Consider the following 26,325-nt stretch of genomic DNA (forward strand, 5'->3'; position numbering starts at 1 on the left):
GCGTTCCGTCGCTTGTCAGAATTTGCTGAGTACCGGGTTTATCTGTTTACAGCGGTTGTTTGAGGGCACTTTCTGACTGTTGTCGTAACGTCCTTGAGGTCAGTTGCACCTCTTTTTTAGCTTCTTTCTTTCGTTGTTATTTCGTTTGTTTATCTAGGGAGGGAGCCTTAAAACGACTACCGCCAGTGACATCGGGTGACTTTATGCTCCGTGACGCCTCGCGAACGCGGTCTACAAAAAAAAAGACGAGTAGAGATGGAAGGGGAGAGTAGTGCCGCTGTTGGAAAAAAGAAGAAAACCGCCGTAGTGTGTGCGCTACCTAGTGTTGAGCGGCCGTTAGCAGGAGTTACCGCCGACGTTCTTGAAGTGACTGTGGTGGTACCGGAGGGTGTGATTACTGAAGATCGACCCTTAGCCTTGATTTACGAAGAAATGCGTGAGAGAGTGTGGACGCGGTCGTCGGGTGTTACTAGTGTCGATGGTAAGCGCTTTGAGGGGGCGCGACGCCCAAAGAGACCAGAGTCTTTTTTGGTGGATGACGCGTATAGAATCATAGTGTCCGCGGACTTAGCCGCTATCTCTGCGGTGTACCGATTAGGGCAGCCATACAAGTTGGTCGCGCTTGAAGAAGAAGATCGTGCTCATCATATGGGTGGTGCTAATGAGCTAGTGGTGTACGAGGAGCAGTTGGAATCAGGGATGCGGCTACCTCTTCTTCCCTTTTTATGGAAGTATTGAAGGAGTACGATTTGTGTCCTGGTCAGATCCATCCGAATGGATGGAGGATGATGGTGGCGTTCTACTCGCTATGCCGGTCGGCTGGATTTCGAGCCACTGGATTGGTATTTCGTGAGTTCTTTCGCCTGAACAAGGGACCCCGATCACAACATGTGACTTTCTCGCACAAAAAGTTTAAGGTGCTTGGCGGGTTGAAAGATAAGGTTCCCGAATATAGGCATCGCTATTTCCTGGCGCGGAAGCTAGACGGGGACTTCCCTTTTCGAGTGGTATGGAATGAGGATCCCATGGATTCTGGTCGGTGGCTGAAATCGCGCAAAATGTTGCCATCTGAGGAGCAGCTCGTGAGGTACCTAAAGGGGCTTCCGTTGGACAAAGAACGTAAGAAAGATGTGGATGAGCTCATTGGTCATTTTCTCACCGCAGGGTATTATATCTGGAATCAGTGGCGAATGGCTCAGCTATCTGGCTGGTCGCCAGCAGATTTCGAGAAGTGGAAACGTGGGTACAATTTTTCAGCCGGAGAGCTGGCGGAGCTGGAGGCGATAACCGTGAATGTCGCTGTCGTATGTGAGGGTCCGGGTTGTGGGTTTTATTTTGCATGTTTCTTATGTGTTCGTTTGAAATATATTGATCATTTTACTCCTTATGCAGGTCCAGGTGATCCTCACATGAGTATGGACTTTGACCCGAATGAGTTTGGTGTTGGCCTAGAGACTGCTAAGGAAGCATTTGCCGGTGCATCGGGTTCCTTGGCCTCTTTCTCTTCTCTTGAGGATGCGAACCAAGTGGTTTAGAGCATGGGAGGGGTGCTTGCTACGCACGAGGATACTGATGTGACTGCTGACATATCGCAAAGTATGCCCGTGCTGGAAAGTGAGGCGAAGGAGACTACAGAGGGTGCGGAGGTGATTGCTGTCGAACAGGAAGAGAGCGAGAACCAGATTCAGGGGGTGCTTACCTGGAATCGTAAGAAAGAGAAAGGCAAGTCAGTTGCTGGAGCTGAGGGTGAAGAGATGTGCGTTGGTGATGATGTTGTTGGGGCAAGTGAGGGCTCTAAGCGAGCGTGTACTGATGGCGGGGCCGAGCTTTAAGCAGATATGATGGATCGGGTAGGTGATCACCCAGAGATGGTAAAAAGAATGGACATAAAAATCGCCAAATTTTGGGAATACGTTATGGGTTTGTCGGTGCACTCTGATATGGTATCATCGGAGCTGGCGCGTACGATGGCTCGTGTTGCTAGAGTGCCTGGAGAAGCTCACCGGATGGAAGGCGTGTCAAAAATGAACCTGGGCATGGAAACTTTGTCGGCGCTTGGTGTGGTAAGTTCTCCTGATATGCTCGTTTAGGGTTGTTGTAATGACTGTATCCTGACGTGTGTAATTCTATGCAGGCCATTCAAAATGCCAACATGGTTTTTGACATGTGTGTGAACGATGAGCAGTTGTTTCGGGACATGGAGCAAGCTTTGCGGAATGCTATGAACGATCTTGAAGTGGCGAATGGGAAGTTGGTTACTGCCGGAGAGTTGTTGGAGCACCGTGCGGGCGAGATCGCAGTGCTAACCGAGCAGCTTAAAATGGAGAAAGGAGGCCGAGTGGAGCTATCGAAGAGGGTGGCACGCGATGCTGAGGAGATTCGTTCCCACAGGGTTCTGCTTAAGGTGGCCATCTTATGGACTCGTCGAGTGAAGGAGAAGGTCGAGGAGAGAGCTAGGCAAGCTGTTTTGCTGACCGAGGAGAATGAGAGGCTCAAGCGGGAACTTGAGGTGGCTCGGAAGGAAGCTACTGATCTGCGTGCCTTCGCGGGACAGCGTGAGGATAAGCTGATAAAAATGGACCGAATGATGCTCATTGTCGCTGCTCACTCTGCCGGATATGAGGTTCCTCTAGAGGTCATATTCTCGCCGAATGTGTATGATAAAGCTGCCCAGGCGAAAGCCGTTGAGTTTTGTGGCCGATTTAAGAAAAAACAGTAGTAGATGGAGATAGCCTGCTCCTTTTTTGGTTCAAAGATGTAATAATTTTTCGTATGATTTGAATCTTTTGTGATCTTTTGGCAGCTAAGTTTAAACATCATCTATTCTGTATGTTGATTTGATCTGAGGTTGTGTGATGTGTTTGTCATGTCTTGTCCATTCCTGCTATAAATAGGAGTCGGTTTTTGTTTGTGTTCTTCATCATAGGATGTGCTTCTTGCTTTGTTCGTTTGTATTTTTAGGTGTTTGTTTACCCCAAATTTCGTGTGATGTCGCTTCGGGATATTGTGGATTCCGCTAAGGTGCTTGAGGTCCAACAAGCTATATCGGCGATGCCACATCCTTACGTGTACTGTCCGCCCACGTTGGAATTTTCCGGAGATAGGAAGGCTCGATATGCTTCCCCGGTCTGGATGAATCGGGGTTTTTCTCAGAAGAGCAGAAATGTTAAGAGCGAGAGCTCTGCTCCCTATACCGGATCGGCGACAGACTCGTGTGACGTGGTTGTCAGTGCCTTATCTTCAACTGAGAAAAAAGCCTGGTCGCAGGACGGGATTGGTTTTCTTAATCCTGACGAAACGGTCGTACCTCTAACAAATCCGCATCCTTCATGGGTTAGGAGGCTTCTGACCGATGAGCTTGAAAGAGTTATGAATCTTCCCCCTAGGTCAGAAAACCGACGTGTCGGACGCCATGCCTCGCCGACTCATCCTTATGGTCCGACGTTTGTCGATCCTGTGAAGCCTCTTAGCGTGGTCTTCCTTGAGTTTTCTAGATAGGGCTTTCTGGGGCCTATTTCGGCAGATCCGACTCATCGAGTAACTCATGTTGGTAAGGCTTGTTTGTATCACAGACAGAATGGTCATAATACTAATGAGTGTGCTGATTGGCGGACAGTGCACCAGGCGTTGATGGACGATGAAGCTATTCCTAATCCTGATCGTGCCAATGTGCGGCCATAGTAGATTAGTTTGTTTTGTGTTTTCTCAGTGCTATTGCGTAGCCTTTTCAAATTGCTTTGTATGAGCGATGTCTCTTCAATTTATGTATTTTGGATGTAATGAAAACACATATGTTCTGCTTTATTTTTTTGATTTAAAGTCCTCCAAGGGGTTCGTATTGGGCCCCTTTGGGCCTGCGTAGGTGACTTTCGGGACGCTCGAGCTGCTGAATATTGCCCGGGATGTTCGATTTAGCTGATAGCCCGTTGTCTCTAACGGATGTCAATGCAGAATACATAAGTGGTTTGAAATGCTGCCACGTGAGCGAGGGCCGTGTAGGGCAACTTGTTTCAATTGTTAATAATGTAAGATCGTTGAGTGATGCCTGAGGCTTTCGACATGCTCGATAAGCCATTTAAATAACTTCGAATGATTTTTGAGCGAGGGCCGTATCGGGTAACTCGCTTTTTGGTCAATCGGTAACAATATGGGATTGTTAGGCGATTGCGGAGGCATTCGAGATGCTCGAGAAGCCTTTGTACAACATTCGATGTTTAGTTGAGCAGAGACCGCATCGGGTAACTCACTTTTGGTCAATCGATAACAATATGGGATTGTTAGGCGATTGCGAAGGCATTCGAGATGCTCGAGAAGCCTTTGTTCAACATTCGATATTAGTTGGGCGGAGACCGCGTCAAGTAACTCGCTTTTGGTCAATCGATAACAATATGGGATTGTTAGGCGATTGCAGAGGCATTCGAGATGCTCGAGAAGCCTTTGTTCAACATTCGATGTTAGTTGGACGGAGACCGCGTCAGGTAACTCGCCTTTGTTTAATCGATAACAATATGGGATTGTTAGGTGATTGCGGAGGCATTCGAGATGCTCGAGAAGCCTTTGTACAACATTCGATGTTAATTGGGCGGAGACCGCGTCGGGTAACTCGCCTTTGTTCAATCGATAACAATATGGGATTGTTAGGCGATGGCGGAGGCATTCGAGATGCTCGATATGGATAACCGATAACAAAACAAGCGTTTGATTTGATTAATCATAATTGGCTACACAAGCTATTGGTAGTGCTTTTTCAAAGTCTGGATATTCCAACTATTGTCGAAGACCGATCCGTCCAAAGAGGCAATTTTGTAGGCCCCGTTGTGTAGGACCGTGTGAAGTTTATAGGGTCCCTCCCATGTCTGTCCGAGTTTTCCTTTGGCAAGTGGTGATTGAGCGGCGGCAGCATCTCGAAGCACAAGGTCCCCGACCTGGAACGTGCGAGGTCGTACTCGTTTGCTGTGATATCGCGCCAGATTTTGTTTATGGGTCATGATATGGAGCAAGGCATTCAGGCGTTCTTCCTCGAGTCGCTCCCCGACCTTAGCGAGTTCTTCGTCATTACTGGCCTCTGTGTAGGTAATTTGTCGAGGACACCGAAGAATGACCTCAGTGGGTGCCATTGCTTCTGCCCCATAGGTCAGGAAGAAAGGAGTGCGTTCGGTGCTTGAGTGTGGGGTGGTGCGGGATGACCATAATACCGCTGGGATGTGGTCCGGCCATGCTTGTCCTTGGTTAAAAAGGCGTGCTTTTATCCCTCGCAGGATTGTTTGGTTGCTTACTTCGGTGAGTCCGTTGCTTTGAGGATGCACCACCGAGGTGTAACGACCTTTGATACCCCATTTCGTGCAGAACTCGCGGAATTGATTGCAGTCAAACTACCGCCCATTATCTGTGATGAAAGAATGAGGGACTCTGAATCGATATATTATTGCCCATTTTAGAAAGCTGATGACGTTGTCAACGGTTATCTTGGCGATGGCTTCTGCCTCGATCCATTTGGTGAAGTGATCGACCACTACTACTTTGAAACGCTTATGTGCTAAGGCTATCGGAAAAGGGCCGAGCAGATCAACACCCCACATGGCGAAAGGCCAAGGTGTGGCGATACTTTTGAGCGGAGCCGCCGACGCATGGTGAGTATTTACATGTACTTGACATGCCTGGAAATTACGAACTAGTCGCATTACATCGAAATCCATGGTTTGCCAGTAAAGTCCCTATAGACGGGCTTTCTTCGCAATTGACCGAGCACCCTGATGCGAGCTACACACGCCTTAGTGTATCTCCTTTAGACAGTGATCCCCTTCTTCCTCGGATATGCAACGTAACCAAGGGTGCCCGGATGATTTCCGATAAAGGAGGCCATTATGCATTGTGTATCGCCAGGATCGCCGAACAACGAGAGATGCCTACGTCCTATCTTCTAGCAGGGTTCCGTCTTCTAAGTACTTGATTATCTGACTTCTCCAGCTGTTTTCCGCTGCGTCCGCAGTGTCGATTTGTAAGGAGCAATGTGCTCGGATGGCTGGAGCCTCAGCGGTTTCAATAAGGGTTTGCGGGTCACTGGAATGCTCACCTGCTGCGAGAGCGGTGATGGCATCCGCCTCTTCATTTTATTCCCACGGTACGAGCGTAAGAGTGAAAGTGATTCCCTTGCTTTTGAGATCCTCGAACAGGGACTTGGCGAGCTCCAAGTATTGACACATCATCGGGTCTTTTGCTTTTTAAGTGCCGCTGACATGGCTGACGACGAGTTTGGAGTCTGAATAAATGGTTAGGTGCCCTATTACCATCGTTCTGGCTAGCCGGAGGGCCGCGATCATGGACTCATACTCCGCTTGATTGTTCGTGGTCGGGAAATTCAGTCGGATAGCGTAACGTAAGCGGAGGTTGTTGGGTCCCTGAATTGCGATCCCCGCGCCTGCTCGGCCCGGACCGCAGGAGCCATCTACGCTTATGGTCCATAGATTTCCGTTGACATTTTCTGCCTGGGTGGGGTCATTGGTCGACGACCCGATGAATTCGGTGAGGAAATTAGACAGCACTTGAGCCTTGATTGTTGTGCGGGGCTCAAAACGTAAATCGAACTAAGATAGTCGGACTAACCAATTGGTGATGCGACCGGAGACCTCTGGTCTCTGGACTGCCTTCTTGAGAGGGTAGTTAGTTCTGCCGATAACCATGTGTGCCTGGAAATATGGCCGCAGGCGCTCGGATGCTTGTGTGATGGCGAAAAGAGCCTTTTCGACCTCGGAGTACCGGATCTCTGCCCTTTTGAGTACCTTGCTCAAGAAGTAAATTGGATACATTTCCGTGCCTTCATCCTGAGTGAGAACCACTGCCACAGTTTCATCGGCAATGGTGAAGTATAGCTGTATGTCTCGTCCCTGCTTTGGTACTGATAGTAGGGGCGGCGTGGCGAGGAAAGTTTTGATGGCATTGAATGCCGCCTGATAATCCGTAGACCATTTGAAGGGATGATCCTTTTTTATTGCCTTGTAAAAGGGGAGACAACGCTGTGCCGAACATGAGATGAATCGTCCCAAGGCGATTACCCTTCCGTTGAGTCTCTGAACCCCCTGCAGGTTGCGGGGAGCGTTCATTTATAAAATTGCCTCGATCTTTGTGGGATTAGGCTCGATACCCTTCTCCGAGACCACGCACCCAAGGAACTTGCCGCTGCGAATACCGAAGAAACATTTTTCCGGGTTTAGCTTGAGGTTGTAATCCCGAAAAATTTTAAACACCTCCGCTAAGTCGCGTGGGTGGTCGCTCTCATTAGTGCTTAGGACGACCATGTCGTCTATGTATACTTGTACCGTCTTACCGATGAGGTGAGCGAACATTTTGTCTATTAATCGCTGATATGTGGCTCCTGCATTCTTCAAACCGAAGGGCATCATGTTGTAGCAATACATGCCTTCATGCGTTATGAAGGAGGTCTTTTCGGCATCGGCCTGGTCCAGAGGGATTTGCTGACAACCAGCGATGATATCAAACTGGGACAGGATTTTACGACCGGCTGTCTGGTCTAGAAGCTGATCTATGTTAGGCAGCGGGTAGGAATCCTTGGGGCATGCTTTATTAACATCCGTAAAGTCTACACACATGTAGTACTTTCCGCTGGCTTTCTTTACAAGTACAATATTAGAAAGCCAATCCGGATAGTGGACCTCACGAATAAATTTTACAGCTAACAGTTTCTCGATCTCTGCCTTGACAGCAGCTTGCTTGTCCTTCGCTTGCACCTGTTTCTTCTGCTTTAGAGGCTCGACGGAAGGGTTGATGTTCAATCTATGAGTCGCTTGTTCGGGTGAGACTCTTGTGATATCTTCGGTGCACCAAGCGAATACGTCCGAATGCTCCGCTAGGACGACCTTTATCTCGCTAGCTAGAGGAGGTGGGAGCTTGGTCCCAATCTTCAGTGTCTTGTTTTCCCTGACAGGGCAGTCGCTGACTGGTTCAATCGGCGTGGGATTGTACCCCCTCATATCCATCAGACCGTCCTCAAGGTAGAGTGTCGTCCGAGGTTGAGTCGCCTTCCATTGCAGTTTCTTGGCCAAGATGCGATCTTCTTGGACGGTGATCTTGCCGCCTCGACGCGGCAAAGTCAAGCATAGGTCGGAGATATCAATTGTAGCTTTGAGGCTAGCCAGCAGAGGTCTTCCGATAATGGCGTTATAGGTCAAGGGGATGTCCACTACCACCCATTCAGCGGTGTCCTCTACTTGTTGGTCGCTTTCAGAAAAGATCATCGGCAGAGAGATGACTCCCTTCACGGGGACTTCTATTTCTGACAAACCAGCCAGGGGAAAAGTTCCGGCACGGAGGGCCGTGTGAGTATTCTTCATAGCGCGGAGCGCTCTCCAGGTAAGCAGGTTCACCAAGCTCCCTGTGTCCACCAGCACCCGATGCATTTTATAGCCAGCGATGTTGATGGTGACTACGAGGGCCTCTGAATGGCTGGTCCGGAGTGGTGGCTGTAGCATCAGGGTCTGATCGGCTGCTTTTCTCTTTCGGGAGTTCTCCGAATGCGGACAGAGTGCAGGCGCTCCCTCTCCTTTGCCTTGGTCGCTTTGCCTCATCTGTCCGACCGGTGTCACGTTGCTTCGGGCTTTGTTCCCTCTGCCTAATGGTTTTTGGTGGTGCACCTTGCTCTGTGATTCGCTCGATCTCTTTCTATAGTTGATAGCAATTCTCCGTGGAGTGTCCGGAGGATTTGTGGTACTTGCAGTATTCCTTCTCGACGCGGGTCTTCCCTTTGTCCGTCGGTGGGGTCAGGTGTGCGTATCGGCGAGGCTGGTTCTGAGCAGTATAATGTACTTCCTTTCCACGGGATCGGTCCCCCTGCGCTCAAGGTTTTCCCGCTCGACTCGCGCTGGGAAAGGTATGGGGGCCTCCCTGCGTGCCCGGCCTTCGTCTCGTGCTTCTCCGGTCGGCCTGATCTTTTCCTCTTTGCGCGCATCTCCTCTGGCCTTGTCCCTTTCTGATTCCTCGTACCTTGCCGGCCGATCGCAGTCATCATATCGGACGAAGGTCTGTGCCATGGTCATGAGCTCCTCGAAAGATCGCGGCATCTTCCTGAAGCACTTTTGCTTTACACATGATGTCCTCGTCTTTTGAATATAGGTTGATAGTGCTCATGAAGGAGGCCACGTGGTCGTTTGGATCTTCAGTTCCTGAATATTGCGATAGGCGAGGAGCCTTCCAGTCTCGTGGGAACCTTGCCTCGATAATTCTTTGTACTAGCGGCGTCTTGCTGGAGGTGATACTTCCTCCCATGACGCCTCCGAGGGCTCTCTTATCTAAAAAATGTTGGATCTTCAGTTCCAATGTGTCTTCGCTGTTCACGGCCGTTGTCTCTTCCCGTGGTATGCCGCTCCCTCCGGCTGTGGCGGCACCGGCCCCTCTCCCCGTGGGTATCTCGGGTCCTAAGGACTGCCCCGGGGTCACACCTTCTCTTTGTGTCTCCGCTGCTCCTTTGAGGTATTGCCATATTTTGGCGTGTTCCTCCTGCAAGCTTCTCTGTTGTTCTATGATCTTCATCTGAGCCGCCGTATGAACAGCTTGAGTGGTTTGAAAACCTTGTATCACACTGAGGAGCTGTGTGGTATTGTAAGTTTCCTCTTCCTCCGGGCTTACCTCATCCATCAGCGGTGCCAGGTTTCTAGGGGAAATAAGGATGACCGGTGCGGATCGTTTTGCGTTCGTCATAGAGCTAGTTGCTCCAGCTTCCGGCGCTTCCGTTGGAGCGGACTCAGTTGGCGTTTGCATCTTGCTGGAGGCTCCGAGGTCACTTGTAGTCCACGCTCACCGCACCAAATAATTGGGATATGTGGAACAGTGATCCGGGGTCCCTTCGGGTAGGTCCGAGTTTCTTGGGGTCGTCTCTGTGCGGGGAGCGGTCCCTGGGAACACTCCGACGATCAAGACAGTTAGTAGCTCGAGAACGTCGGTAATCTATTGAAAATGAGATAGAGAGTATGTTACCCGATCCCTTTGGCTTCCTTGGTTGGTTTTATTTATAGTGAGTTGCCTTGGGCCTGTGAGGCTTCTGGCCCCTTAGCCCTTGGGCCGCTGGGCTTATTGGGCCCGAGTCATATTCCGAATCATATACTATACAAATTTAATACAAATATGTTGATTAAATTTGAAAAAGTAAAAGATAAGTTTTTCACATATATAACTAAGGGTTTTTTTTTTGCACTTTAATGTAGAAAAATAAAAGGAGAGACTAAACAATTGAATAATACAAAAGTTAAGGACCTTAAATTATATGTATGAACTTGATAACATTGTGATATTATCCCAAGGATCAAAAGGGATATTTGCTTAAAGAACGCCACGTGTTGGTCGCCTGGTACAGGAATTCCGCGGCGTATCGAAGTAAAGAGATCCAACGGGCGGATCACCTAGAACTTGCCAAGAGAGACCCGCTAGCGAACCTGTGAGGCGGATCTCCATAAGCTCTCAATCCGCCATGAGAACGGCTGAGCCGACCTTGTACTAAAGACCATTAATGAGCTATCAATTAGCTAACCGCCAACTTAAGGGTAACCAGTAACCGCCATTAATGGGGCATTAATGGAGACTTTCTAGTTACTGAGAGTTACAACTTCATGACTATATATAGCCTATGTCTCAGGCTATCAAGGTACACATTCACTTACCCTTTGTCAATTCAGTTTGCTCTCTTGTTCTTCCTTACTGACTTTGGCATCGGAGCTTCCCCCCGTCGAACCCAACGACGCCCCCACAGGGACGGAAGCTGATCAGAATTTCTCCACTAGTCATCAGAACTGACAAGTATAATAGGTAAAAACATAGAGACTAAAAAATTATTTACCACAAAATTTATCCTATGTTTTATTTACATAAAAATGAAAAAATTATTACTTTTCTGATTTTATTCTTTTTATTTCAATTTTATTTTATCAAAGTTTGTATTAAAATTTAGGGTAAATAATTTATAATGCCTTATGATTTCACATATTATACTAGTTGGTTCTGCTTTAAACTAAATAATGATAAAACTACTCTTCCTTATATTTTTTAATGCTAAAACATTTTTTTTCTATTTTTTTCCACTCTTAATCTCTCCAAATATATAGTATTTGTTTTATTAATTTTTATTTCATGGAAGTTTAATTTAGCGGTGTAGATTTTGTTTCATTAAAAAAATAAATAAAAATACCTTAAAAATTATAAAATTAGAAGTAGAACTATATAAAATTGTAAATATGAACTTTTTATATTTAATAAACTTTATGGATAAAATAAAAAGAAATATAATTTTATATAATATTCAATATTAGTTTAAGGTATTATATTAAATAATAGATAAAATGAGAACAAAAATTAAGAAAATAAATAATAAATTTATTTATATACTAATATGTATAAGTATAAAAATATTAGTGTATATATACTATAGAAATTTAATACAAATATGTTGATTAAATTTGAAAAAGTAAAAGACAAGTTTTTCACATATATAACTAAGGGTTTTTTTGCACTTTAATATAGAAAAATAAAAGGAGAAACTAAACAATTGAATAATACAAAAGTTAAGGAACTTAAAGTATATGTGTGAACTGACAAGTATAATAGGTAAAAACATAGAGACTAAAAAATTATTTACCATAAAATTTATCCTATGTTTTATTTACATAAAAATGCAAAAATTAAAATTCAGTGTGTAAAGAAAAATGAAGAGGTTAGCAAATGTTCTTTTACATATTGAATATTGCCTATTGTGACTATGAATTGAGTATTTACCTATTTTAAAAAGTTAAACAAGGAAAGATAACAAAATCTAATAAAATTTACATATATTGACTATTGACTATTAACTATGTCTATTCACACGTAACGACTCTTTTATTTTAAAATCTTATGTCTTATAAATAGGGGTTTGTATCTACTAATTGAAAAGTTTTCAACTATCGACTCATATCAATTTCTTGCAATTTCTTGTTTTATCTTTGTTTTTCAATATGTTTCTTAAGGATTTCTTTGGTGTTTTCAAATTACCAAGCCTTTTCCCTCAACCTAAACTGAATTGCATTAGATGTGTAAATCTAAACAAGCCAAACATCAATATGAGTTGTGGTGGATACCTTACTCGCCAGCCTTTGTTTGAAGTCACAAACGGATTTAAACTTCTTGCTATAGAGGCTATGGGAGTAAAGGAACGAGAGGATGCAGCTGTTCAGAAGTTGCAAACTAAAGCCGCAATTGTTATTCAGGTAACTGCAATAAGTTTATGTCATGTCCGTACTCAAATTTTTTATATGTAATTTGATATTAGATTATATAATATTTTGGACTTATTATTTGAATTTTAATTCTTTAGACCTAAAATAACATTTTTGGGTTTAATCAATTTATATTTTTATGTGTGATTTTAATAAGAATTGAGATTGGTTACGATGATTTTTTCTTTATGATCAAAATAATAAAGGTTCATGTTTTAAAAAAACCAATTGATTATTTGAGTTATTGATTAATTTTCAGTTCTTCATTGGACATTGAACAATTAATCGTTTTAATTTTTGATTTACTCCTAAAATAAAAATAAGTACGAAAATGATAAGGGAATGAATTAAAGAATAAATTGCTCGAATTGGAAGATTCGGAGCTAAATCGAAGAATTTGAACTAAATTAAAAGGTTATAATAAATTAAAAGGGGAATTATAGCGATCTAACTAAATTGGGGAATAAATTATAAACATTTCCCTAATTCTAGAGCCTCCTCTCAAGAAGATCATTTCCACACCTCGCTCCCCCTCTCTCTCTCTCTCTCATCGATACTGCTTCCTCACTCATCTCTCTCTGGTTTGGCTTCCTCCACTCCTCTCCATGGCTATTGAAGAGATGATTTCGTTCATCCCTGTCTTGGAAGAAAATCACTCCGATTCACTGCGGCTATCTCGTTTTGGGCGATTTCGAGTGTCTCCTTCTACTTTCGAGCTATTTCGGTGACTTTTACTCACTTGCATTAGGAGGAAATGAAGAGTTTAGCGTTGGTTCCTCGTAATTTGGGTTGTCCCCGGTATTTTGTTCGGATATATAATATATATATCAGTAAGTATACAGCTTTATGTTGAAGAGAAAACTATAATCAACTTGAAGTTGCAATTTGGATATGCTTTTAATTCTTCTCTTAATTATTGCAATTTTTATTGCTTTAAGTTTAATTTAATGGTGGTGCTCTCTGCTTAATTAATTGTTGCAGGGTTAATATATGAAAATTGATAAATAATATGAGCACCACAATTTTGCATAAATTAAATGAGAAAATAAAATGGAAAAAGTCATATGATTTTGGTATATTAAATTTCCGGATTATTTATTTTAATACAATATTTGTCAGAAAATATTGTATTAGGTTATAATTCATATATATATATATATATATATATTTAGAAAAATAGGTTCGACTTTGGACTCTTATGTTCGTTATTTGGTTTTCCTTTCATACCCGATGCCGTTTAGGGTCGGGTGTGACAGTTTATATAAATTGTTTGGAGTTTGTGGCATATCTGATTTGTCAAAAAATGCAGGCCCAGTGGCGTTGTCATAGAGCCTCTTTGTACTATAAGAGGCTGAAGAGAGGAGCAATTGTGTCCCAAACCAGATGGAGGGGAACAATAGCCAGGAGGGAGCTTCGAAAGCTCAAAATGGTCTGTATGCAAATGAGTATATCTTCTGGAAAAACTTTGGAATACTTGCATAAACATCCATTATGTTCTTTGATTAAAGATATGCTTATTCAATTCGCCTCCAAAAAAATTGCAGGCTGCTGAATTAGATGCAAGGAGAACTGAGGTACTCAGTAATGCAGCAAAAACCATCCAGCGGCGAGTACGAACTCATTGTGCTCGTAAACGGTTTATTGCACTGTGGAAGGCTGCTATACACATACAGGCACTTTGGAGAGGTGATTCATCTTAAAAACACACTCTGTGTATATACATATGTCACTCATAAATTTGTGTTTTCTCATTTTTTTTATAAATTTGAGTTTTCTAGGAAGACTTGCATGCAAAAATTTTGAAGGCATGAAAAGGGAGGCGGGTGCTATAAAAATTCAGAAGCATGTCCGCAGGTATGAAGCTAGAAAAGCCTACAAGAACCTACATGTCTCTGCACTTCTCTTGCAAACGGGTTTGAGAGCAATGGCTGCTCACAAGGAATACAGATTTAAGTTGCAAACTAAAGCTGCAACTATTATTCAGGTTATACCTGCAATAAGTTTACATTGTTTGGAGGCTTTACTTAACTGCAGAAATAATTAATTTCACATCAGCTTTGTGTGCCTGCAGGCATCAGTGGATTCTGAGAGACCAAGAGCTGGTGAAATCAAAGAGGAGAGACAGAAAAAAGTTGAGCAGCTTCAGGAATCTTTGCAGAGGTAATGTATTATGTTCAATTCAACCAATTATCTTTACTACGGGTAGAAAGTAAGCAAGTTTCCTTATGTGTATTAGGCTAGAAGGGAACATGCCATTGCCTATCGAAAGCACTAGCGCCTTTGATCAGATCATCCAGAGAAAAGGCCATGCTATTGATATGGATAGGATGCCCATGAAGAGGACTCTACCGGTCTCAAATCGGCTCAAACCAAGTTAGTTTGTTTACTACCCAAAATCCATTTATATTGATTTTTTAATATAATAAAATTAAAAATTTTAAAAATTAAATTATATCAAATAATCATCTATTCTAATAAATCAAAATATTTAACTTAAAATTTAATAATAATTTTCTAAATTCTTTTATATAAGAAATTATTTTTATATTTTTGAGGAGGAGGAGAAAGAGGAAGAAGCAACTATGAGAATTACACTAACCAATGCTTGACCATGCACCAACCATGGGCTTCTCTGTTGATTTATGGAATCAAGCGCATTGAAGGAAGGTCTTGGCCGGCTCCTATTCGAGGTAAATCGCCTCTTCAACTTTTAATTTTTGCTTACAATTTTCAATTTTCAATTTAGGATTTTATCTTTTCTTTGTGTGAGATGGTGTAGCTTGTTTAGGTCTATCACACTACTTGTCTTGGAAGTATTTTTTAAAAGTTTTCAATGACTCCATTAATTGTAATGCTGAATTTCTTTTTGTTGATTGGATAACTTTGAATTTTGGATCTTGTTACTTGCCGTAAGGAAGTTCACAAGACCCATGTCCGTTTTTATGGTCTACTTGAGTAAAAATTCATGTTGGATGCCTAGTTAAAGCATAAACGAAAATGGAAATGTTTTATTCTTTTGAGATTCAGACCTTTGTATTGGGAAAGCATTTTGTTTAGAGATTTGGATGTTGGGATTTGATCACAAGGATTAAAGCATGACTTGATATTCTTTACAGATTAGTGGTGAAAGAAAACATGTAGAAGTAGGGATGATAATTTTTAACTCCTAACACATGCAGCTCATGTAATGAACTAGTGGAAACTCAAAAACGTCTTTTATTTTGGTGTCCTTTTCCAAAGAATATATGGTTGCAGGTGCTTAGGAAATGCAAGATAAATAGGGTTGCGTACAGATGACATAGGGATTTAGCTGTCTTAGTAGAATAAGTGCAATTCATAAAAATAGAGTGGTAGTAGAGTTTGTTTTAGTGTAAATTGTATAATGATAGAAAGGGAGAGCCCATCACTAGTGGAAACCCTTAGCCTAGCTATCTAACCCATGGCCCTAAGGAGGGTAATGATTATTCTTGGAAGAGACACGTGGAGGGAATAATTGAGTTGGTGCTGGAAACGTATTTGCTGGGGAGAGAGTGCTGGTACAATTTGTTAGTTGTAAGGGTTGGCTGTACAGAGAGAAGGGGAGCTGTTTGAGAGATGCTTCTATTTTGTTTGGCTCTAGCTTTTGCTAAGAGAGAGGAAAGATTCATCCTTGGAGCATTGCTATTGTTCTTGTTTCATCTATATTGATATATTAATAACATCCGCACTCTTTGTTCTGTTTCTCTATTATTCTTCTGCTGTGCTTCTTTTCTGTTTTGTTGTTTGGTTATTTAGAGTTTGAGTTCTATCAAGTCGGTTGTAACAGTTCAGTAGTTATTTGATTTTCTTGGCGCAAAAATTTTGCTTTATTGACCAAAATAAATAGCATGAATGGTTATTAGTTCCATTAAAACCATTAAGTGAAATAAACTAAGTTAAATGTTCTGTCTGCATTCCGTATGAGAACTTTAAATTGATAGCCAAGGCCCAAATTGTCATGGATTCCATTAAAAGTTTCGAATGGAGTAAAGTAAGTTGCATTGTAGACTCAAAACTTCCAATTTATGTGCATAAATTTTTAAATTGAGAGCTAAAGCTGACCAAGGTTTGTTAAAAGACTCTCTTAGCACTCTAGTGCTTGCTTCAGAGGCAAGTCTAGAACATTTTCAATTTACTTAACTAAGGCTAAAATAAGTGCACTTTTCTTCATATTCTCCTTTTCTTATGACCAAATATGTTACTTATTATCCGTGTTTTGAAAACCGGACCGGACCGGCCGGTTGAACCGCGAACCAGTCAAGTGTCCGGTCCGGTTTTAGCTATACAGGTTCAACTATATTAAACCGCATCAAACCGCGGTTGAACCGCGAACCGGTGTTGAACCAGTGAACCGGATTGACCCTGGTTTTTTGCCATTTTTTGAAAAACATATTGAATTAAGGAAAAAATTTAAAAATTAGGTAGAGAACAACCTCTTTAATAATTGGTGTTAATTAATTTAATTTTAATTTTAATATTGTGTTAAACTATGAGTTTGATTTTAGATGTGTGAATTTTTAATTAATGTGTTAAATTAAGGATTGGTTACCGATGTGTGAATTTTTATATTATCTGTATGAATTTTTAATTTTTAATTAATATGTTAACTTAAGAATTGTTTATTATATGTATGAAATTTTTAATTTTATGTTCAATGAAACATCATTTTATTTTTTATATATATATTTATTTATTTTTTTATCCGTTTGAACCATTCCGGTTGAACCGATTGAACCTATTGAACCTTGAACCAGTTGTCTCACCGGTTCAACGTCCGGTCCGGTTTTCAAAACATTGCTTATTATGAATTATCATGTCTTGTTTTTTGAAGGCCGCCTTTGGATTCATGCTGCAAGTAGAGTTCCAGAGGAAGCTACAAGTAAAGCAATGGAGGATTTCTACAGGGAAATCTATGCAGTGAATGGAATTACTGATGTTAAGTTTCCTGAACATTATCCTGTTTCAAGACTTTTAGGTACTTGGTTTGTTTCATCTAGATGAATTGTGTTCATGAAATGTGCTATCCTGGCTTGATGCTTCCCTGAGTCATTACATGTTTCTAAACATGGGTGCTTTATGACCTTCTTCTACTGGTATTCATTATATATATGGTATCTAGTATCTAGCCATCTATAGATGCTTTGTATGTGAATTATATGTCGTGATTCAAGCCTTGAATTGTTGTAGTTCATTCATTTTGATTAGTTCTAATCTTTTGCTACATGAATTGTAAAATCATTTTGGGAACTTCCTTTCCTATTGTCTGTTAGCTCTGTCTTTCATTTGGTTCAAACTTTTGATAAATTTAATAATATGTTTATGTATTTTATAGGATGTGTTGAAGTGGTCGGCTGTGTTAGAGGTGAAGAAGTAGCAAGCTGGGAGGCGATACCTGAAGGGGTAGGCAAAAATTCGAGTTTCTGACATTTCTTTTAAATCCATGCACTTGGTTTCTTTAATTGATAAACTGTAAACTATGTTCCCTGATTTGGGGCTTTTCTTTAACCTGCAGGTAAGGTTAGAGGGACAAACAGATTTTTGCTGGCTTTGTGAACGGCCGCAGGTGCGCCCTCTGCACTTACCCTGACTTTTGGAAGTGTTCTTATTTGCTACTTTCTACTTGCTCCAATTTTTATTGATCTTTTGTTTTTCTTTTTCAGAAATTGCTAGTTCCATTTGAGATGCGAGGCTTCAAAGGTGTTTATAATTTGGGAAGGAAGGTATGTGCTGTAAAATGAATAAATTTGGGAAGGAAGGTATGTGCTGTAAAATGAATAAATTTGCATCTAGTTATTAATACGATGTTGTGCAAGTTTGATATTCATGCAAGGTTTGTACCTTTGACAGATACACGAGGCTGCAGTTAGAGGTCTGACCCCAGTGAAAGGTCCAATGCCAGTAAGATTTCCCCTTCCAAATCCTTGTGATCCTTTTTCCTTAAAACCCGGGTCTATATCCAAGACATCACCTCATAAATCATCTCAAGTGGAGAAGTCATCAAGTCTTAGTGCAGCAATTGCTGGTGCTCGTGCAGCAGCTACCCAGTTCAGCAAGAATGATCAAAATCGCCTAATGAATAATACACAGAATAACAGTTCTAATCCCAGAAGCAGTGGCCAAGTAAAAAGCAAACCACGGGATAGCTTAGATGAAGTTCCTAATGATGAATCTTCAGCGCTGAATGCTGCTGAGCGAAGCCATCACATCCAGGATCCGGGAGCAAGTAGCCATAATCGAACTCGTGCTGATAGGAAACAGACTGTTGGAGCTTCTCCTAAGGTGTGAACTTTGTTCAGATCACAATTAGCGCTTTTTGAAAGAAAAAATAGATTAATGTTAAACCTTTTTTTTAATATGCGCCTGATTGCTCAATTCTTTGACAATGATCTCCAGATTTTTGCTGCAGCAGTTAAAGGGCTGAAGCTTTCCTGAATCATGTTGGTTCGTGCTTTACGTGCTAGATATGTTGAAGCAAAAAGGGGCACTGAGAAGTCGATTACAAGTTGCAGATGTTCAGATCAGTTGAGGATCCAAGTTTTGCTTGTCATTGCTTCGCTGTCATACTTGGTATCACCTGTACGTGTACACTAGTCTAAGGCTGTTCATGTATCACCGTGATTTAGTTGTCTCGATAGTCTAGTCGATACATTGTATTGATAGAAACTAATAGATAGTCTAGTCCATGTTTGCTAGTAAACCTATTTATGCTTTACAAAGATGAGTTCTTTTTTTCTTCTTCTTTTCAAGCTTAGATTTCAATCAATTAATATGAATGAATTTACTTATTTAAGCATCACTTAGTTCGTATATTATCTTAACATGCACAGAGTTATAATCGAAGGCAGAAGGATGCACTCTAGAGGTAAGGGCACTTCTAGGATGCAATGCAATTTGTAGGGCATATCATTTTTCTGGCTTTTCTAAGACCAAAACAACGTCTGGATAAGCTAAAATTAATAAAAGTAGCCCAAACGGTTGGTTGGGTTGTCTTTATCTTATGTTTCTATCCTACCCAAACCAAAGCACGTTTTAGACTGGGTTTCAAATTTGCATCAGGATACTGTCCAAATCAATGGGAGCTTTTATAATCTTAAATAGTTACAGGTAGTTCCAATGAATTCCATATTGTCACCCTTTTTGGTTGATGGTCTGCTTAAAAATTCTGCAGGAGGCTAAGTGACGGGTTCAGTATTCACTAACAGAGAATGTTTGGGATGCTCAATTGATATTTTTAAATTTGCAGAAAAAATTGAAGTTCTGTACACAGCTTCCCTGGAGTTTTCCGCAATCAATGGATCCTGTCATTACTCCTTCTAGTGAATTCATTTACATAGTAGAGATAATTCCCAAAAGATGCTTTAATACCAAACAAAAGCAGAGAATATGAAAAGGATACACACTAAGGAACACTTGGATAAAAATCAGACTTCAACTAGAACCAGGGTGTAGGATAAGGTCATGTAATCCGCTTGATCTTGTCTGTTGCAGATCGAGTCTGTCAGTGCCAGGCTCAAAGCTCTGGTTCATTTCCGGTTTTAGGCATCAAGGGACCTAATTCCTGAATCTGTATGCAAGAAGCTTGAGACTGCATCTTGCATCAATAAGCAACAAAATAGGAATTTTTCTGTCTTGGGAAAGTTCAAGTGTTTCCAGGCCATAATTTAAGTGAAAATCCATGATCACTAATGTTGCCTCCAGACAAACTTCTTAATCTCTGCCAGAACTGTCTTCTGCTTCCTGTTCTCAGAGGCCCCGAACTAGAGTGCCTCGTGAAAGACCCGAGTTCTTGATCCTCGAGTCCCACTGGTGTACTGAATAAATCAGATGCTGATAAAGGAAGTTGATGATGGGAATGTGAAGCTTCCATAATATCACCTGAAACTCTTTTGCTCTTGCTATCTACATAGGTCAGAAGATTCTCTCTGCTCAAACTTCTCGGTGCATCCTCTTTTGTTTCGTCAAACTCATTGCACACAAGTTTCAAGGCCTGAACTACTTCACCCATGAAAGGACGGTGAGATACTTCGGGTTGCACGCACATTGATGCAATTGCTGCTACTTTAGATACAGTATCATAAGAGACCGCATACTTTATGGCTGGGTCAACCATTGTTTCTAACCCTTCCTTGCTTGTGAGGAGCGGACGAGCATAAGCAACAAGATTTTCTTGACCTGGTGGTTGGGAGAAGTCTACAGGTTTTCGCCCGGTTAGGAGTTCGAGTAGGACTACGCCATAACTATAAACATCACTTTTCACAAGCAGATGCCCTGTCATTGCATACTCTGGAGCCAAATAGCTGAAAAGAAGAAATCGGTTAATAAGATAGGCTTCTAACTGAAAAAAAGAAGAAGTATAAACGTAGAATCGTTTGAATACCCAAAAGTTCCCATAACATGTGTTGAGATGTGCTTGTTTCCCTCTTCCATTGCTGCTCGTGCCAAACCGAAATCTGAAACTTTAGGTGTGAAATCATGTTCTAACAAGATGTTACTGGATTTGAAGTCTCTGTGTATCACTCTAGGACTTGAGTCTTCATGCAAATAGGCCAAGCCTCGTGCTGCACCGAAGGCAATCTTCATTCGAGCATCCCAGTCTAGTGGATCAGTTTCCTTATCAATTCCTGGACAAAACCAAAAACATAAGTTCAGAAAACGTTTCTCAGCGAAAAATAACAAATGATGATTTCAAACATTTAAATATCAATTTGAAAGCCACATATAGAGTGAGAAGCAGCTACAGAAATTTGTAAGGTTTTATGTTCACCATGTAAATGAGATTCAACACTTCCATTTGGGATAAGCTCGTAGACTAGGCACCGTGCGCGCTCCTCTACGCAAATTCCAATCAATTGAACTAGGTTTCTGTGATGTAGACGGCTAAGCATCTCAACTTCTGCCAAGAATTCACGGCTACCATGCTGACCTTCTCTCTTCAAAACCTTCACAGCAACCATCTTTCCATCATCCAACTTACCACAATAGACAAGTCCGAATCCTCCTTCTCCAAGGATCTTTGAAGAATCAAAGTTATTTGTCGCCCTCTCTATGTCATTAAGGGAGAAAACCTTAGCAGATCCTGCATATGTCATTGCACCAGAACTGAAGGACATTGATGCGGAACCAGGTCTGTTCCCAGCAATCACGGGCCCACCTGTCCCTGCCAAGTGTAGAAATCAGCATACACCGCAAATTGACAATGATTAGTAATTACAGTAGCAGGAACTTGCAAGTTAAAATGGAAAAATTAGGCATCTCAGTTGAAAATCAATGATCAAAATGATGGTACCTGGCGGCTTTGCAGGGGAGGTATGTAAAGTTTGAGGAACTTCCAGAGATTGGTGAACACAAGTTCCACATTTCAACAGAAAAAGCCAAGCAATTGCCATACATGTAAAGAGGGCAGCAAAACTGGAGAGAACTATAAGAGCTATCATGCCTCCACCAAGCCGGTCATTGCTTCTCCTTGGCACATTAACCCCTAAAGGTTTAGCAGGCCTTCCTTCGTTGTCATGGCCCGGATAGGGTTTGTTATCTATAGTAGAAATGCTCATAGGTGAAGGTGGAGAGGGAGGAAGACCTGCAGCTTGTAAGAGCTTCAAAAGTGAGAACTGATTACGAAATATGGAGCTAAGGTTCCAAAAGCATATAGAGAGAAAATAGGCAACTTGAACTCCATCTATTAGCCGGCTTTGAAGTAAATGACATAGCAAGAAATTGGGGTTATTTTATGGAAATGTTTCACTAGAAGATCACTTTGTGCTAAAGTAAAACCTTAATTATTCTATTGCAATGCCGTTAAAGTCATAAAACCTACATTTCAGCCTATAAGAGCTCGGAAACATGTCTCAGACCAACCACATCAACAAGTATACCATTTCATCTATAAGTAGCCATGTTAAACAATATATTTAGGACAACAAAGTTTCTAAAAGGGAATATAACTAAAAATCACTCTTCAATTTTTCAAATTGTATGGCCTCTTTCAATAATTACGAATGCAAATCAAGATTGACAAATTCAAATTCTCTTTCTGATATCCTATTGGCCGGAATAAGGGATTTCAAACTTTAATAGTACTGCAATAGAACAAATAGAAGATTTATGGCACAAATTCTGACTGTAACATCTCATAAATTCAATGACCGTCGGTTGGGTGGTGATTAAAAAATGCAGAGCCTAGTGTTGAAAATTTTATACTATCTGTAAAACATTCAAGAAGGATCAAAATATAACCTGGATAGTGAACATATAATACTTCGTAGGTACCAAAGAGGGAAGGCTTTATGAGAACCTGTTTGTTCCATAATTTCTTGTAGATTGAAAATGCAGTAGCATCAGCAAATTTTACACCCCCTGGTACCAGATTGATGAGAACTATGCTTTTCTCTAGCTGTTGAGTAGCCGCATTTGCTCCCATAATGCGAACTTGACTATGATTTAGTGCAACACTTGCTCCAATTTCCTCAGCAAGCTCTGACACCAAAGTAAAAAATGTGTATATTGCAACACCAAGTTGGAGTTTGACTTGAATTGGCCACACGCACCCACAAAATGTCCCGGGAGGTGTATAAGTCAGCGGGTCTGAGCACGTTATTGATGGACAATCTGCAAGATAGATGAAATTCATGAGACACGGATATGCTTAATAGACCAGGAAAATTAAACTAAACAGCAAACGCATCATATATTGTGGAAAGAACCGATAACATGGTTACCTTCATTAGGAGGTGGAGGTGGTAAATGCATAATTTGTGACGTCTGGGGAGCCTTAATCTTCTTCAAGTGGGAACCCAATGGAGATGTTGCAGGAGGATGAATTGGCACTTGCAAGGCGAAAACATGATCACAATTATTTGTTCGATTATACAAAGTAATAGAATGGTCAATCAAATACAGATAGAAGTCTTGACATACTATTAAAATGACTTGATTGGCCAGTTGGATATGATGCAGGTGCAAGAGAATTCCAGCTTATTGGTGAAGGAGATGGAGAATGAAATGAATGGCCCGAAGGAGCTACATTTTCCGTAAGAAATTTTAGTAACTTCCATATAGAATAACATAAAAATTGATTTGACATTTCAACATTTTATCATCAAAGAACCAAACCTATCTGATCGTAACTCGGTGGAGGAATAAGATGGGATGGATTGGAAATTCCCTGGTGATTCCTAGTGTGATGATGATTTCTGTGAGGTGAAACTGAAGGAGGATACGCAGGACTGTTCATCCACTTCTTTACAGGATTTCCAAATTGTATTGAAGGTGGAATCGCAATACTCGAAGGAGCTACAACAGGAAAGGGTTTGTGCTTCAAAATTTACAGTATATCCATATCCCTTTACAAGTGGAAGACAATGATAGATTATTCTCCTACCATTAGTTGGAAGGTGATCCACAGAAGAGGAAACATGATACCGTTTGTTATCCGGTAAAGTGCTTAGCTTTCCATGTCTGCTCCAGCTAAGGCTAGAAGGTGCTTGTTTAGGAGCAAATGCAGGATCTGTAGCAATAAGGGTATCAAAATGGGTTTTCGTGTCATAATGGTGTCATGTGATCTATAAATTCCACATAATTAACTTCTCTGTAAATCACATTGTTGTATCAGAAATTGATAGCCCTATGTAGCACTAAACAACAACAACAACAAAGCCTTAGTCCCGAAATGATTCGGGGTCGGCTAACATGAACCATCATATAAAACCGTGAAATCAAGTCGTGTCAGCGACACAAATTCGCTCCCTCCACTCCGTCCTATCCACTACCATATTTTCCTCAATTCCCAGTAAACTCATATCACTCTCGATCACCCTATGTAGCACTAAATATAAACAAAATCTAAAATCCATAGTTATTAAAACAGTGCTTTAACAGTGCCTAAAGCATTAACTAATGTTTGGTAAAAAAGACAAAAACCAAAAAAAAAAGCTTCATAACTTTACATTAACCTTAAACACACTGTTTAGCAGGCTTCATCTAGATTACAACAGAAAAAGAAAGTGCAAAACATCTAATATTTCCAATTTCAACTCAGTGATGGCAATTCATGAAAACAGAACTGAAACTCAGGATTGTGGAATGTATCAACCAATTATGCAATAAACCCCAATAAAATGTAGGGATCATAAATGATTCAAAGAAAAAACTAAAAGATCAAACACATTTACCTGCAGATCCAAGAACTGATAAAGCACATAAGATCACCAGCCAAAACCCCATTTTCAGACCTAAAGCAACAGAAGATCAAACTATAAGAAATACGAAGCGAAGAAACTGAAAATTATACAAAATTTGGGAAAGCAAGAGATGGGTATTACTTGAAGAAACAATAAGCGCAAAAAGAAACTAAAAGAAGACCCACATACAGTAGAAGAGAAGTAATAATGAGAAGAGGACATGAGAATTGAAAAAAACAAAGAATAATTAGGTAGAAAGAACCTAAATTGTACTTCTCCTCTTATACAAGTATTGTTTGTTCAGTTTGCAGAGATAAGAGAATGCAAGAAGAGGAAGAAGAGAATACTTGATTTTTTGTTAGATTTCTAAAACTGATCAAGCATAAAGGAAAGTACTTTCACCTTTAATGGACTAAGAGAGTGACATTTTGAGCAAGAAGAAGGTTGGTAGGTGGAGGAAAAAGAGTAGTTTTAAGTGTGAAATTCTTCTTTCTTTGCATAAAAAAAAGACCTTAATGCATAGGTGATATCTTGGTTTAAAGCAGGGGTGATTAACAAATGTTAAAATCCGGGAATTTGAAAATCTCCAGAATTATAACTCATAAATTTAACGAAATAATTTAATTTGGTCCTAAATAAAAAGTCTAACAGCTTATATGGTTTTGGTTTCTTTTGTTGGAATATTCGATCCGGTTTCAGAATCCTCAACATATTTACTCAATGATATTATGAATATGAAAAGCTACGTAATAGTAGCTATTTGAGTTAACGGTACAATTCAGTTTGGTTCTAAAAAATCAACCATTTAATTTAATTTTGGATCTTTTTATTCGGATATTCGATCTGATTTAAGAATATTTAGGATACACGCTCAGTCCTAATTTAAAGTTAAACTCTTTAATGGAATTCTTTGTTAGCTATAAAAATAATAAATATTATTATGTTGAAGCATTGTGGCTATGGTATCTTCCATTTGATTACATTACATGATTAAAATGTTTGTATACTTTTATGGTATTAGGTGTACTTTGACTTGTCTCTACTTCTAAATCCACCTTTTCTATGCATTATATTTGACAATTACTTCTACTAAACTAATCATGGTGCTTTTGAAAAAAACATGGTGCTTTTACTTTTTGTTTTGGTATATTGTCCAATCATTTTTGGCAAAAACCATCCTTAGCCCCCCATCATTCCATGAATTCAACTTTTAATCTTTTATTTCAAACACATTAAACTTATGTTATTTATTTACTTTTAACACATTTGGTTTTATTTACCAAATTAGTTAATTGTAATACATCACACATTTCATTTTTTATAGTTTCTAGAGTCACCTTACATATATTTCTTAAAAAAATACTTCCTAATAAAATGCAAATTTCAAATGATAGCCAAGTTTTATGTTTAAATGAGTTCACTTTTATGATCATTCAAAAAAAAAATTAATTTGACTAAAAATAATAAATTAAAGACTTAATATATTGAAACAAAAGATTATAACTATTCTACCAAAAACAATGGTTAGCAATCTTAGAATATTCTTTGTCATCATTTTTTCTTCTTATTGTATTGATTTTTTTTTAAAGCATAAGGTGTCCAAAGCATACATGTGCCACTTTAAGAGATAATAATAAGAGTTATTTTTAGATCTTATCTATTTGTTTTAACGTTTAGGTGATTTCTTGACATATCATGAGGTTTCTTATATTAAGTACTAATCGTGAGTTCAAATCTTCAAAACTATATTCATTAATGAAATTTTAATACACGCTAAGATGAGATTGTGTTGTATACCGTTTAAGTTTAAGGGATATTCGGGACATGTTAATAATAAAAGTTATTTTTGGACTTTACCTATGAAGTTAAACTTTTAG

At 40.4% G+C, this 26,325-nt stretch overlaps 2 protein-coding genes across 7 annotated transcripts; one reads left to right on the forward strand and one right to left on the reverse strand.

The window, feature by feature from the left end:
- Positions 1-12,717: 12,717 nt before the first annotated feature.
- Positions 12,718-19,005, forward strand: LOC136223013 (uncharacterized). Of its 3 annotated transcripts, none has more exons than XM_066010783.1 (13): positions 12,718-13,084; positions 13,564-13,683; positions 13,799-13,940; positions 14,033-14,238; positions 14,326-14,414; positions 14,491-14,627; positions 14,813-14,944; positions 17,104-17,247; positions 17,605-17,672; positions 17,785-17,835; positions 17,933-17,992; positions 18,120-18,551; positions 18,666-19,005. In XM_066010783.1, the coding sequence occupies exons 2-13, from the start codon at positions 13,681-13,683 to the stop codon at positions 18,702-18,704; spliced, it is 1,503 nt and encodes a 500-aa protein (XP_065866855.1). In that variant the 5' UTR covers positions 12,718-13,084; positions 13,564-13,680; the 3' UTR covers positions 18,705-19,005. The 3 variants fall into 3 exon arrangements, with proteins under 3 accessions (XP_065866855.1, XP_065866856.1, XP_065866853.1); XM_066010784.1 differs by having other exon boundaries at positions 12,719-13,084; positions 14,810-14,944; positions 18,682-19,005; XM_066010781.1 differs by having other exon boundaries at positions 12,720-13,084; positions 14,810-14,944.
- A 542-nt stretch (positions 19,006-19,547) lies between these two features.
- Positions 19,548-24,948, reverse strand: LOC136223651 (receptor-like serine/threonine-protein kinase ALE2). Of its 4 annotated transcripts, none has more exons than XM_066011767.1 (11): positions 24,851-24,948; positions 24,440-24,499; positions 23,650-23,775; positions 23,382-23,561; positions 23,187-23,288; positions 22,988-23,095; positions 22,506-22,877; positions 21,559-21,849; positions 21,037-21,423; positions 20,650-20,893; positions 19,548-20,569 (listed from the first exon to the last, which is right to left on the reverse strand). In XM_066011767.1, exons 2-11 carry the CDS (start codon positions 24,489-24,491, stop codon positions 19,912-19,914), a joined length of 2,520 nt encoding a protein of 839 aa, XP_065867839.1. In that variant the 5' UTR covers positions 24,492-24,499; positions 24,851-24,948; the 3' UTR covers positions 19,548-19,911. The 4 variants fall into 4 exon arrangements, with proteins under 4 accessions (XP_065867839.1, XP_065867836.1, XP_065867837.1 ...); XM_066011764.1 differs by having other exon boundaries at positions 21,037-21,429; XM_066011765.1 differs by lacking the exon at positions 24,851-24,948 and adding an exon at positions 24,711-24,823 and having other exon boundaries at positions 21,037-21,429.
- Positions 24,949-26,325: the final 1,377 nt, after the last annotated feature.

Source organism: Euphorbia lathyris, chromosome 3 (genome assembly GCF_963576675.1).
Source record: "Euphorbia lathyris chromosome 3, ddEupLath1.1, whole genome shotgun sequence".
Taxonomy (NCBI): Eukaryota; Viridiplantae; Streptophyta; class Magnoliopsida; order Malpighiales; family Euphorbiaceae; genus Euphorbia; species Euphorbia lathyris.